This window comes from Scyliorhinus torazame, chromosome 4 (assembly GCF_047496885.1).
Source record: "Scyliorhinus torazame isolate Kashiwa2021f chromosome 4, sScyTor2.1, whole genome shotgun sequence".
NCBI classification, from domain to species: Eukaryota; Metazoa; Chordata; class Chondrichthyes; order Carcharhiniformes; family Scyliorhinidae; genus Scyliorhinus; species Scyliorhinus torazame.
Genome location: NC_092710.1, coordinates 150,958,353 through 150,973,337, shown reverse-complemented (window position 1 = coordinate 150,973,337; position 14,985 = coordinate 150,958,353). Strand labels below are relative to the sequence as shown.

Sequence of the window (14,985 nt, the reverse complement as noted above, 5' to 3'; positions counted from 1 at the left end):
GGGGCTTAGACGGGGCAGAGTTTGTAAGGAGCATCCAGGAGGGCTTCTTAAAACAATATGTAGACAGTCCAACTAGGGAAGGGACTGTACTGGACCTGATATTGGGGAATGAGCCCGGCCAGGTGGTAGATGTTTCAGTAGGGGAGCATTTCGGTAACAGTGACCACAATTCAGTAAGTTTTAAAGTACTGGTGGACAAGGATAAGAGTGGTCCGAGGATGAATGTGCTAAATTGGGGGAAGGCTAATTATAACAATATTAGGCGGGAACTGAAGAACATAGATTGGGGGCGGATGTTTGAGGGCAAATCAACATCTGACATGTGGGAGGCGTTCAAGTGGCAGTTGAAAGGAATACAGGACCGGCATGTTCCTGTGAGGAAGAAAGATAAATACGGCAATTTTCGGGAACCTTGGATGACGAGTGATATTGTAGGCCTCGTCAAAAAGAAAAAGGAGGCATTTGTCAGGGCTAAAAGGCTGGGAACAGACGAAGCCTGCGTGGAATATAAGGAAAGTAGGAAGGAACTTAAGCAAGGAGTCAGGAGGGCTAGAAGGGGTCACGAAAAGTCATTGGCAAATAGGGTTAAGGAAAATCCCAAGGCTTTTTACACGTACATAAAAAGCAAGAGGGTAGCCAGGGAAAGGGTTGGCCCACTGAAGGATAGGCAAGGGAATCTATGTGTGGAGCCAGAGGAAATGGGCGAGGTACTAAATGAATACTTTGCCTCAGTATTCACCAAAGAGAAGGAATTGGTAGACGTTGAGTCTGGAGAAGGGGGTGTAGATAGCCTAGGTCACATTGTGATCCAAAAAGACGAGGTGTTGGGTGTCTTAAAAAATATTAAGGTAGATAAGTCCCCAGGGCCTGATGGGATCTACCCCAGAATACTGAAGGAGGCTGGAGAGGAAATTGCTGAGGCCTTGACAGAAATCTTTGGATCCTCACTGTCTTCAGGGGATGTCCCGGAGGACTGGAGAATAGCCAATGTTGTTCCTCTGTTTAAGAAGGATAGTCCCGGGAACTACAGGCCGGTGAGCCTTACTTCAGTGGTAGGGAAATTACTGGCGAGAATTCTTCGAGACAGGATCTACTCCCATTTGGAAGCAAATGGACGTATTAGTGAGAGGCAGCACGGTTTTGTGAAGGGGAGGTCGTGTCTCACTACCTTGATAGAGTTTTTCGTGGAGGTCACTAAGATGATTGATGCAGGTAGGGCAGTAGATGTTGTCTATATGGACTTCAGTAAGGCCTTTGACAAGGTCCCTCATGGTAGACTATTACAAAAGGTGAAGTCACACGGGATCAGGGGTGAGCTGGCAAAGTGGATACAGAACTGGCTAGGCCATAGAAGGCAGAGAGTAGCAATGGAGGGATGCTTTTCTAATTGGAGGGCTGTGGCCAGTGGTGTTCCACAGGGATCAGTGCTGGGACCTTTGCTCTTTGTAGTATATATAAATGATTTGGAGGAAAATGTAACTGGTCTGATTAGTAAGTTTGCAGACGACACAAAGGTTGGTGGAATTGCGGATAGCGATGAGGACTGTCGGAGGATACAGCAGGATTTAGATTGTCTGGAGACTTGGGCGGAGAGATGGCAGATGGAGTTTAATCCGGACAAATGTGAGGTAATGCATTTTGGAAGGTCTAATGCAGGTAGGGAATATACAGTGAATGGTAGAACCCTCAAGAGTATTGAAAGTCAAAGAGATCTAGGAGTACAGGTCCACAGGTCATTGAAAGGGGCAACACAGGTGGAGAAGGTAGTCAAGAAGGCATACGGCATGCTTGCCTTCATTGGCCGGAGCATTGAGCATAAGAATTGGCAAGTCATGTTGCAGCTGTATAGAACCTTAGTTAGGCCACACTTGGAATATAGTGTTCAATTCTGGTCGCCGCACTACGAGAAGGATGTGGAGGCTTTAGAGAGGGTGCAGAAGAGATTTACCAGAATGTTGCCTGGTATGGAGGTCATTAGCTATGAGAAGCGGTTGAATAAACTCGGTTTGTTCTCACTGGAACGAAGGAGGTTGAGGGGAGACCTGATAGAGGTATACAAAATTATGAGGGGCATAGACAGAGTGGAGAGTCAGAGGCTTTTCCCCAGGGTAGAGGGGTCAATTACTAGGGGGCATAGGTTTAAGGTGAGAGGGGCAAGGTTTAGAGTAGATGTACGAGGCAAGTTTTTTACGCAGAGGGTAGTGGGTGCCTGGAACTCGCTACCGGAGGAGGTAGTGGAAGCAGGGACGATAGGGACATTTAAGGGGCATCTTGACAAATATATGAATAGGATGGGAATAGAAGGATACGGACCCAGGAAGTGAATAAGATTGTAGTTTAGTCGGGCAGCATGGTCGGCACGGGCTTGGAGGGCCGAAGGGCCTGTTCCTGTGCTGTACATTTCTTTGTTCTTTGTTCTATGTCAGAGGCAACGATATCGCTCCTCCTAAAGAAGGAAAAAGACCCGCTGCACTGCGGGTCATACAGGCCCATTTCCCTCCTGAATGTGGATGCTAAGATTCTGGCCAAGGTAATGGCAATGAGGATAGAGGATTGTGTCCCGGGGGTGGTCCATGAGGACCAAACTAGGTTTGTGAAGGGGAGACAGCTAAATAAAAATATACGGAGGCTGCTAGGGGTAATGATGATGCCCCCACCAGAGGGGGAAGCGGAGATAGTGGTGGCGATGGATGCCGAGAAAGCATTTGATAGAGTAGGGTGGGATTATTTGTGGGAGGTGTTGAGGAGATTTGGCTTTGGGGACGGGTATATCAGGTGGGTACAGTTGCTGTGTAGTGCCCTGATGGCGAGCGTGGTCACGAATGGACGGGGGTCTGACTATTTTCGGCTCCATAGAGGGACGAGGCAGGGATGTCCTCTGTCCCCATTATTGTTTGCATTGGCGATTGAACCCCTGGCCATAGCACTGAGGGGTTCCAGGAAGTGGAGGGGAGTACTTAGGGGGGGGGGGGGGGGAGAAGAACACTGGGTATCTCTGTATGCGGATGATTTGTTGCTATATGTGGCGGACCCGGCGGAGGGGATGCCAGAGATAATGCGGATACTTGGGGAGTTTGACTTGGGGAGTTTGGGGATTTTTCAGGGTATAAAGTGAACATGGGGAAAAGTGAGCTATTTGTGGCGCATCGGGGGAGCAGAGCAGAGAGATAGAGGATTTACCGTTGAGGAAGGTAACAAGGGACTTCCGGTACCTGGGGATCCAGATAGCCAAGAATTGGGGTACATTACATAGGCTCAATTTAACACGGTTGGTGGACAGATGGAGGATGATTTCAAGAGATGGGACATGGTGTCCCTGTCATTGGCAGGTAGGGTGCAGGCGGTTAAAATGGTGGTCCTCCCGAGATTCCTTTTTGTGTTCCAGTGCCTCCCGGTGGTGATCACGAAGGCTTTTTTCAAAAGAATTGAGAAGAGCATTGAGTTTTGTGTGGGCTGGGAAGACACCGAGAGTGAGGCGGGGATTCTTGCAGCGTAGTAGGGACAGGGGGGGGGGGGCTGGCACTACCGAGCCTAAGTGAGTACTACTGGGCCGCCAATGTTTCAATGGTGTGTAAGTGGATGGGAGAAGGGGAGGGAGCGGCGTGGAAGAGATTAGAGAGGGCGTCCTGCAGGGGGACTAGCCTGCAAGCAATGGTGACGGCACCGTTGCCGTTCTCACCAAAGAAATACACAAGCCCGGTGGTGGTGGCTACATTGAAAATTTGGGGGCAGTGGAGACGGCATAGGGGAGGGACGGGAGCTTCGGTGCGGTCCCCGATAAGAAACAATCATAGGTTCGTTCCGGGGAGAATGGATGGGGGATTTGGAGCATGGCAAAGAGCTGGGGTAGTACAACTAAGAGATCGATTTGTAGATGGGACGTTTGCGAGTCTGGGAGCGCTGACGGAGAAATATGGGTTGCCCCAAGGGAATGCATTTCAGTATAGGCAATTGAGGGCTTTTGCGAGGCAACAGGTGAGGGAATTCCCGCAGCTCCCGACGCAGGAAGTGCAGGATAGAGTGATCTCAGAGACATGGGTGGGGGACGGTAAGGTGGCGGACATATACAGGGAGATGAGGGACGAGGGGGAGATCATGGTAGATGAGCTGAAAGGGAAATGGGAAGAAGAACTGGGGGAGGAGATTGAGGAGGGGCTGTGGGCTGATGCCCTACATAGTCCTCGTGTGCCAGGCTAAGCCTGATACAATTTAAGGTGCTACACAGGGCGCATATGACTGGAGCACGGCTTAGTAAATTTTTTGGGGTAGAGGATAGGTGTGCGAGGTGCTCGAGAAGCCCAGCGAATCACACCCACATGTTTTGGTCATGCCCGGCACTACAGGGGTTCTGGGTGGGGGTGACAAAGGTGCTTTCGAAGGTGGTGGGGGACCGGGTCGAACCAAGCTGGGGGTTGGCTATATTTGGGGTTGCAGAAGAGCCGGGAGTGCAGGAGGCGAGAGAGGCTGACGTGTTGGCCTTTGCGTCCCTTGTAGCCCGGCGCAGGATATTGTTAATGTGGAAGGAAGCCAAACCCCCGGGTGTGGAGACCTGGATAAACGATATGGCAGGGTTTATAAAGTTAGAACGGATTAAGTTTGTGTTAAGGGGTTCGGCTCAGGGGTTCACCAGGCGGTGGCAACTGTTCGTCGACTACCTCACAGAAAGGTAGAGGGAATGGAAAAGAAGTAGACAACAGCAGCAACCCAGGGGGGAGGAGGAATTGGACAGACTCTCAGGGATGTTATTGTATATGTATAGGTATTTGGTATATGTAATTGTATATTGGATTGTATTTTTGGAGAGTATTTATTTTGGACAAGGCAGTTGCCATTTAGTTTTGTTTTTTTGTTTTTGTTTATATATTACTTATTTATTTGTTTAAAACTGGCCACTGTTAGTTATATTGCTTTATTGTTATGTAAAAGAAACACTACGTATTGTTATGTTTGGCCAAAAAACTTGAATAAAATATATATTTTTTAAAAAAAGATTGAGATTGATAAATTAGTGGTTTCTCATGGAATTAAGTGATATAGGAAGAGGGTGGAAAGTAGAATTTAAACAGATTAGTCATGATCATGTCGTGTAGTGGGGCAGACTCGAGGGACCACATGTTTCTATTTCTTATGTTCTTATGTTTCCAATGCCTATAAAAAGTCTGTACTATGCTGTAATTTATGCACAATAGCAACAATTAAAATTCAGCGTTCATTTATATCAACAAGGAGAAATATTCAGCCAGATCACATGGTCTGATATATTAATTATTCTTCACTGCGTAATACACAGGCTCATGTCAATTTCAGTGAGCAAACTGAAGCAGTTTAATTCCCAAACAATTCTGTATTCACAGATAATTTGCCCATACTATCATAATTGTCCCTAGAGAGTAAGAGCTCACTTATGCACTTTTAAAAAATCCATCCAGAAATCAATTTTTGCTGGTTATCGTGAATCAGGGAGTAACGATGCAAATTCTGCAGATTTCCTGAAAGGATTGTGGACCAGGTGGGGGTGTGGGGGAGGGGGGATGGAGGAAGAACGTAAAGATTGATCTGACAACTCACCAGTGATATGCCCAGCAGGATACAATGTAAATTATAGCTCATTAGCATTCTGTTTATGGTACTTAATCAAGTCATTTGGATTTCAAGCCTGCAGGTAAATGTAAATTTTCACTGGAGAAATTAATCCCATGCAATGATTTCAGTAAAGTCACTGTGAAACAAAAACAAAATTCCTGAAAATACTTTCAGAGTCATCCAGACTCAAAACGGTAGCTCTCTTTTTTCTTCACGGCACGGTGGCACAGTGGTTAGCACTGCTGCTTCACAGAGCCAGGGACCCGGGTTCAATTCCAGCTTTGGGTCACTGGTGAAGAGTTTGTACATTCTCCCCATGTCTGCGTGGGTTTTCTCCGGGTGCTTCGGTTTCCTCCCACAGTCCAAAGATGTGTAGGTTAGGTGGATTGGTCATGCTAAATTGCCCCTTAGTGTTCAAAAAAGATGTGTACATTAGGTTAAAGGGTTAATGGGACAGGGCGGAGAAGTCAGCTTGGGTGGAATACTCTTTCAGAGGGTCAGTGCAGACTCGATGAGCTGAATGGTCTCCTTCTGCACTGTAGGGATTCTATGACTATTATTTTCAAATTTAGAGTAGCCAATTCTTGTATTTACAATTAAGGGGCAATTTAGCGTGGCCAATACCCTGCACATCTTTTTGGGTGGTGGGGGTGAGACCCACACAGACACGGGGAGAAGGTGCAAACTCCACACACTGACCCGGGGCCGGGATCGAATTTAGGACCTCGGCGCCGTGAGGCAGCTGTGCTAACCAGTGCACCACCGTGCTGCCCGGTCTACGTGCAAAAATGACGATGTATGATATCACACATGATTTAATTACAATGAAATACTTCTATCTTCATCAGTGATTTAGAACTGAGAGCAAATGACTTTAAAGATGAATGAGGTTTCACTGTGACTGTAGAGGAAAGTAAAATAATGAGGATGCTGTAAACCTGAAATAAAAGTAAAAAAACATGCTGAAAATCTTCGGGTCAGGCAGCATCTGTGTTGCAAAACCTTTCATCAGAACTAATATGCTGCCTGACCTGCTGAGTATTTTCAGTGACAAAAACAGAAAATGCTGGACAATCTCAGCAGTTCTGACAGCCTAGAATCAAAGATTCACTTCGGGCAGGAGATACAGAAGTCTGAGAACACGCATGAACAGACTCAAAAATAGCTTCTTCCCCACTGTCACCAGTCTCCTAAATGACCCTCTTATGGCCTGACCTCATTAACACTACCCTGTATGCTTCATCCGATGCCGGTGCTTATGTAGTTACATTGTATACCTTTTGTTGCCCTATTATGTATTTTCTTTTCTTCCCTTTTCTTCCCATGTACTTCATGATCTGTTGAGCTGCTCGCAGAAAAATACTTTTCACTGTACCTCGGTACATGTGACAATAAACCAATCCAATCCAACCCAATCCAATGGCGCCGAGGACCCGGGAAGAAATGAATTGGGTACTCTGAATTTATTTATTTTTTAAAACAATGTTTGCACATACGTTCAGTCTTTTGTTTTATTTGCAGATTTATTATGGGTAAGCAGAAAAAGATTTATACTGTTTCCCATTAGATCATGTGAGCCTCCTCTTTCCTCGAGTAAGTGGCCTCAAACTTAAAGAAGCTCCTTCTAGGAATGTAAAATTCATACCAAGCATCTCAGTTCAAATCTGAATGGTGCAAATGCAGTCAGAAACATTCCTAGTCTTTTTATTTTATACTTTTAAAACACTTTGAAGAACACAACCATTAAATGTTATAATTATTCAAAAATCAAAAGCAAGTTGTCATTCAAAATAACGCATATTATAATACAGCAGGATAATTAAACTACACCTACCAAGTTTGTCTCTTTTTTTCAGTCCTTTGGAGATGGTGTTCACTCTTGCATTCTGCATAAAAACCTCAGAGGCGACATCTGCTGTTTTCTGTCAGAAGAAGAAATGCATCTTTGAAAGGCACTGGCAGGTTTGTTTTTGCTTCAATATCGAACATTTCATTCAATCATTATACTTTTCACCCCCAGAGATGGGAAGGAGGCAAACCCAAAATGAGAGCAAACTGGTACCCGCTCCTTCCAATAGCTCCATTAGAGAGAAGAATATTTCAGACAGGGACAAAAATCAAGACCATTTGTGTGACAATCCAGAAAATGAAGGTTACACAGATGCACAGCAGTTATCCTTAGAGTCTAATTTGCAAATGCAGTTGTAGGAGAAAAAGGAATTTCCCCATAGAATTATTCTTCCAAAATCTCTTCTGAAATTTTTGAGCAGAAGGACATGTCTGATTCTTCCACCAAACCTTTAAGACAAATTAGCTGTTAATAAAATCATTTATCCAGATCTTAATAATATTCAGAGAGATAACAAGTAGGAGAGTACACGAAAACTAGAATACAAATGTATAAATGCATTTAAAGTTTGTTAACCTGTCCCCCAATGAGACACTGTTGACCCAAGGGTTTTTCCTTGTTACTGTCACCCTAATTCTCAAATTCGGTTTTGTGGTGCATCATAATATATGCATTACACAACACAGACCTATAGGTGGCACAAAGGAATAGAACTGATCCAGATTAATGAAAGCAGTACTGACTATTTCCCTCTTCTACCACCTGATGTTTGATTACTCTCCTTCCTTCCACATCAAATTTGCCTTTAATTTAGCACTAAATTAGAAGTCGCATTCAAAGAGACATTAAGTATGCACACTGTTGGAATTAGAAATGGCACACTGTGCAGTGCAATAATCAAGGGTGTTTTACGGAGGCTGGTACTGCAGACAGGCTTCACTTGCTGTTTCCACATCTCATCCTCCTCCCCCATGCTGTGCCTGATGTCCAACACCTACCATAGTACACCTGCTACCCAATGTTTCACATGCCTGCTACACCCACATGCCTCTGATGCACAGTGCTCAACACCTCCACACATGCCTTTGATCAGGCTCTGAATCATCTTTCCTCCCATACTCTCTTTCTCTTTCTAATGTATTTGTCTCTCTCTCCCCTCCCACCCAAAGTACCACAATGTCATTTACCCACATATCTGTCATATGGGGGCAGCAGGGTATTGGTAGTGTTACTGGCCTATTAATCCAGAGATCCAGGGTAATGTTTGGGGGACCAGGGTTGAAATTGAAAAAAATCTGGAATTAAAAGTTTATGGCCATGAACTTCTGTCGATTGTTGTAAAAAAAACCTATCTGGTTTACAAATGACCTTTAGGGGAAAGAAACCGCCCGTCCTTACTTGGTCTGACTCCTGTATAACAGCAATGTGGTTGACTCATAAATGCTCTCTGAAATGGCCTAGCAAGCAACTCAGGTGTATCCAGGCACTACAAAGACAATAAAGAACAACAAAACCGGAAGGATCACACGGTATCAATCAATGCACCAGAAACAACAATGGCAAACTGTCATATCCTGCACGAGAACTATGGAGTTAGAGCAATCAGTCTCTCCACGAGTCTTGCCACATGCAAGCTCCCCTGCTATGTGGGCGAGGAGCCCGAGGGCATTCATGATGGAGTTCATGATTGAGTTCAATATAAAGTTGGCCAGATATGGAACTGAGAGTAGACCTGACTGATGTGTATTGTAAATATAATTGCTTTGCAAAAAACAGTTTTCTTTTCCATCTCGATTCAGACTCGTCTGTGGCCTACTAAACTGGTGACGAGGATAAAACTGGGTTATTGTCGATACTGCTACACCATCGGACGAACATTTGGTGGAACCATCTCCTTTCTACTGCTGGACTACGGTTGGAGTAAAATGCTTTGGTTCGGAAGGTTGGATGTGTTCACCGTGAGCATAGAGGATTGGACACAGTAAGCAGAACCCATACATTATTTTTTCCAGGCAAACACTTTCACAGGTGAAAGTCAACAGACAGTGATATTACTGACTCCTGTGGAGCTCATACGTAGATTGATAAAGAGCCTTACATATCCCGCAGCTCCGGACACAAAGACTTTGGGAGAATTTGTAACCCTAGTAGCACAACACTTCAACCCTAAACTGTTGGTTATAGTGCAGAAATACCGGCCAGAATTCTCGCGCTGGTGTGGAGAATTAGAGTTCATAGAAATCATAGAATTTACAGTGCAGAAGGAGGCTTCGGCCCATCGAGTCTGTACCAGCTCTTGGAAAGAGCACCCAACCCAAGGTCAACACCTCCACCCTATCCCCACAACCCAGTAACCCCACTCAACACTAAGGGCAATTTAGCATGGCCAATCCACCTAACCTGCACATCTTTGGACTGTGGGAGGAAACCGGAGCACCCGGAGGAAACCCACGCATACACGGGGAGGATGTGCAGACTCCACACAGGCAGTGACCCATGCCGGAATCGAACCTGGGACCCTGGAGCTGTGAAGCAATTGTGCAATCCACAATGCTACCGTGCTGCCCTTAAAGTTGACACCGAGACGGCCCGCGACACCGGTCCGACGCCGGGATGCGATTCTTCGGGGACCGGAGAATTGCTGCCAGCTGCGCCCGTGCAGTCGACACGGCGCCAGTTGGGGGCCGTTGAAAGAGACCCCCGCGGCGAATCTCCACGGACGACTAGCCGAGTTCCTGCCGGCGTGGTTCTAACATGGTTCCACAAGGCGGGAGCTCGGACACGCAGCCGCGGTGGCCGCCCTGGTGGAGGGGGGGGGGATCAGACTACGGGGGGGGCCGCCACGATGGACAGGAATGCGATCGGGGGCCACCGATCGTCGGACGTGAGCAATCCGGGGGGGACCTACCTTCTTCCGCGCCGGCCCGCAGCGTGGCTCCGCCATGTTGCGCGGGCCCGGCGCGGAAACGGCTGCCGCGCACATGCGCGGACTCGCGGCCAGACGTGCAGGGCTGCGTATGGGCTACGGAATCGCTCGGCCAGGTGGCCCGTTGACACCGGCATGAAACACTCCGGAGTTTACGCCGGGGTCACCACTTGGCTGCCGTATTGCAAAATCCCAACCACCGTTTAAATATGACCGAGGGGACCCAAGGAGAATCCGTAACCGAATTTCTGATGATATTACAAAAACTGGCCAAACCATCGCTTCTGTCTGTGCGGAGTCTGCACATTCTCCCCGTGTCTGCGTGGGTTTCCTCCGGGTGCTCTGGTTTCCTCCCACAGTCCAAAGATGTGCAGGTTAGGTGGATTGTCATGCTAAATTGTCCGCAGTATCGAAAAAGCTTTGGGGCGGTTACAGGATAGGGTGGAGCTGTGGTGTAGGTGCGGTGCTCTTTCCAAGAGCCGGTGCAGATCCGATGGGCCGAATGGCCTCCTTCTGCACTGTAAATTCTGTGATTCTAGATCTTCAGCTGGCCATACAAATTTCAGATTTCTGCAAAAGTGCTGAGAGAGGAGTGCAAGAGATCCAGGGGATGGAGGTAAACACTCTAGGATGTGCCCCATCCCAGCGAGCGACATCCCAAAGGCTGAAACCTTCCTCTGGACAGAGTACCGAAGGGACTATTGGTCAAGGACTGAAACGTCCCAATGGGATACCCCCCTCAGAGTCTGCAGAGAGAGAGAGAGAGAGAGAGCCCAGGCGTTGTGGGGCATGTGGACACAGGAGCAGCAGGGAGAGCAAGGGACAAGTCAGCCAGCAACCCTGGCGCCCCAGTAGAAGCAAGCGCCAACCAAGGGCTCGCACTTTCCACCTGGAACAGCCAGAGAAGGGGTGCATGCAGCTGAATTGCATTACAGCACCCGGAGTGGCCCCATCAAGTTAACGGTCATCCATTGGACATGGAACTAGACGCAGAAGGTTTCAGTTATTGGGAAACAAACCTTCGACAGGATAAAGACGAGGGTGCAACAGTTAGATCTGCGAGACGAGGCATGGTTAGCAACGTACACCGGCAACTGTTAGCCACACAGAAACGACAATGACCCCGGTAGTTTACAGGCAACAGTCGGTGCAAGTCCCATTGATCATAGCTGGGCCGCGGTTGGTTAAAGCGCCTACACTTGGACGGCAGCAGATTTTCTAAATGGAATGGCGGCGGTCTGCAGGTGAGACTGAAGCAACGTGGTTTCAAGACCCCTCTCCCCAGCATACTCCTGGCAAACGTCCAAGCGATTGAAAACAAGCTGGATGAACTGAACGCTAATCTTACCTCTCAGAGGGAAGTAAGAGGCTGCTGTGTGCTCTGTTTCACCCCTGCCTCACCGGACTGTGCCATAGGCTTCTCAATTCACCGGGCGGACCACACTGCGTCATCAGGCAAAGCGAAGGGTGGACGGGTTTGCCTGCTCAACAACTCCTCCTGGTGCTTGGATGTGGAAACGCTGGCAACCTACTGCTCCCCGGATCTGGAATACCTTACCGTGAAGTGCCGCCCATACTGTCTTCCATGTGAGTTCACTTCAGCCATTGTGACAGTGGTCGACATTCCACCCCAGGCAGAAGTGAAGGAGGCGCTGGAAGAACTGTACACAGTTATTTATTTATTTAATTTTAATTTTACAGTACCCAATTAATTTTTTCCAAGGGGCAATTTAGCATGGCCAATCCACCTGGCCTGCACATCTTTGGGTTGTGGGGGCGAAACCCACGCAAACCACGGGAAGAATGTGCAAACTCCACACGGACAGTGACCCAGAGCCGGGATCGAACTTGGGACCTCAGCGCCATGAGGCAGCAGGTCTAACCCACTGCGCCACCGTACTGCCCCTGTGCACAGTTATAAACAACTACGAAACAGAACATCCGGAGGCCTTGTTCATCGTGGCCGGAGGCTTCAACAAGGCCAACCTCAAGAGGGTACTGCCAAAATTCCACCAGCACATCTCCTGTCCCACCAGGGGCGACAACACTCGTGACCACTGCTACTCAAAAATCAAGGGCGCCTACCGTTCCATCCCCCAACCGCACTTTGGGAAATCAGACCATAAGACGGTGCTCCTTCTCCCGGCATACAAGCAGAAACTCAAACGGGAGAATCCAGCTAAGAAGGTCATGCAGTGCTGGTCAGAGGAAACAGAAGAGTCTTACGAGACTGCTTAGAGACAGTGGACTGGTCCACCACAGACTTCATCAGCAAATGTGTGGACAACTGCATGCCAAAGAAAGCAGTACGTATGTTCCCCAACAGGAAACCATGGCTCAATCGCGAGATTGACTCCCTACTGAAGGACAGGTCTGAGGCATTCAAGTCAGTCGTCCCTGACCTAGACAAGAAATCCAGGTACGACCTCTGCAAAGCCATCCGAGATGCCAAGAGAGACTATCAAACCAAGCTGGAGTCACAGACAGACTCTCGGCGGTTGTGGCAAGGACTAAACAACAAAACGGGCCACAAAGCAAAGCTGAGCAGTATCTCCAGCAGCAGCGCACCCCTCCCCGATGAACTCAATGCATTCTATGCTTGGTTCGAGCAGGAAACCAACAATCCGCTGTCGAGTATCCCAGCAGCCCATAACTCACCCATACCCACCATCACAGCTTCCGAAGTCAGATCGGCCTTCCTGAAAGTGAACCTTCGGAAGGCGACGGGCCCGGACGGGATCCCTGGTCATGCACTCAGAGCCTGCGCGGTCCAGCTGGCAGAGTATTCGCGGACATTTTTAACCTGTCCCTACTCCACTCCGAGGTCCCCACCTGCTTCAAGACCACCATCATACCGGTGCCAAAGAAGAACCAGGCAACGTGCCTCAATGACTACCGTCCGGTGGCCCTGACTTCAGTCATAATGAAGTGCTTCGAGAGGTTGGTCATGAAGCTCATCACCTCCATATGCCCAGAGCGCCTTGATCCACTGCAATTCGCATACCGCCGCAACCAGTCCACAGCGGATGCCATTTCCCTGGCCCTACACTCATCCCTAGAGCATCTCGACAACAAGGACTCCTATTTATTGACTACAGCTCCGCCTTCAATACCATAATCCAAGCCAAGCTCATATCAAAGCTCCAAAACCTAGGACTTGGCTCCTCACTCTGCAACTGGATCCTCGACTTTCTGACCCACAGATCACAATCAATAAGAATAAACAACACCTCCTCCACAATAGTTCTCAATACCGGGGCCCCCGCAAGGCTGTGTACTTAGCCCCCTACTCTACTCCCTGTGCACACACGACTGCGTGGCAACATTTGGTTCCAACTCCATCTACAAGTTTGCTTACGATACGACCATAGTGGGCCGGATCTCGAATAACGACGAGTCAGAATACAGGAGGGAGATAGAGAACCTAGTGGAGTGGTGCAGCGACAACAACTCGCTCCCTCAATGCCAGCTAAACTAAAGAGCTGGTCATTGACTTCAGGAAGCAGAGTATTGTACACACCTCTGTTAGCATCAACGGGGTTGAGGTGGAGATGGTTAGCAGTTTCAAATTCCATGGGGTACATGTGATCATGTGATGAACGGTTACTGCCTTATCATCATGTAAGGTGATGTCCCCTTTAAGACCAGGCTTGGAACCCTGGGGACTCCGCCTCTGGCTCCGCCCATCTGGGAGCCATACATAAAGGCCTGCCTCATGGTCTGTATAGCAGTCAGCTCTCGTCCAAATCTGTAGCATAGTTATTAGTCTAATAAAGCCTTCTCTACAGTTTAATCTCTAAGCATCATTATTGAGGGTACCTCAGTACATATCTCCAAAAATCTGTCCTGGTCCACCCACGTCGACGCTACCACCAAGAAAGCACAACAGTGCCTATATTTCCTCAGGAAACTAAAGGAAATTTGGCATGTCCACATTAACTCTTACCAACTTTTACAGCTGCACCATAGAAAGCATCTTATTTGGCTGCATCACAGCCTGGTATGGCAACTGCTCGGTCCAGGACCGCAAGAAACTTCAGAGTCATGAACACAGCCCAGTCCATCACACAAATCTGCCTCCTATCCATTGACTCCATCTACACCACCCGCTGCCTGGAGAAAGCGGGCAGCATAATCAAAGGCCAATCCCACCCGGCTTACTCACTTCTTCCAACGGGCAGGAGATACAGAAGTCTGCGAACACGCACGAACAGACTCAAAAACAGCTTCTTCCCTGCTGGTGCCAGACTTCTAAGTGACCCTCTTATGGACTGACTTCATTAACACTACACCCCTGTATGCTTCATCCGATGCCGGTGCTTATGTAGTTACATTGTGTACCTTGTGTTGCCCTATTATGTATTTTCTTTTATTTCCTTTTCATTTCATGTACTTAATAATCTGTTGAGCTGCTCGCAGAAAAATACTTTTTACTGTGCCTCGGTACATGTGACAATAAACAAATCCAATCCAAATGGGAACCAGGCGCCTATACTAAGTGCTGGGGAATTCCAGCACAAACTGGGAAAATTAAAAAGAGTCAATGGCAAAAGTCCAGGTAGATTCAGACACACAATCAAAGTACTTAAGAGTTCACTCAGTTCCTTATGCTTTGTTAGTGAAAGTT

At 47.8% G+C, this 14,985-nt stretch overlaps 1 protein-coding gene across 2 annotated transcripts in view; it reads right to left on the bottom strand.

Annotated features, from left to right (window-relative positions):
- taf1b (TATA box binding protein (Tbp)-associated factor, RNA polymerase I, B) overlaps nt 1-14,985 on the bottom strand; it is a 150,967-nt gene that overhangs the window by 109,328 nt on the left and 26,654 nt on the right. For both annotated transcript variants that reach the window (XM_072498762.1, XM_072498763.1), the window contains exon 3: nt 7,418-7,505. In XM_072498762.1, the coding sequence (XP_072354863.1) occupies nt 7,418-7,505 (88 nt within the window). The remainder of the gene's footprint in view (nt 1-7,417; nt 7,506-14,985) is intronic.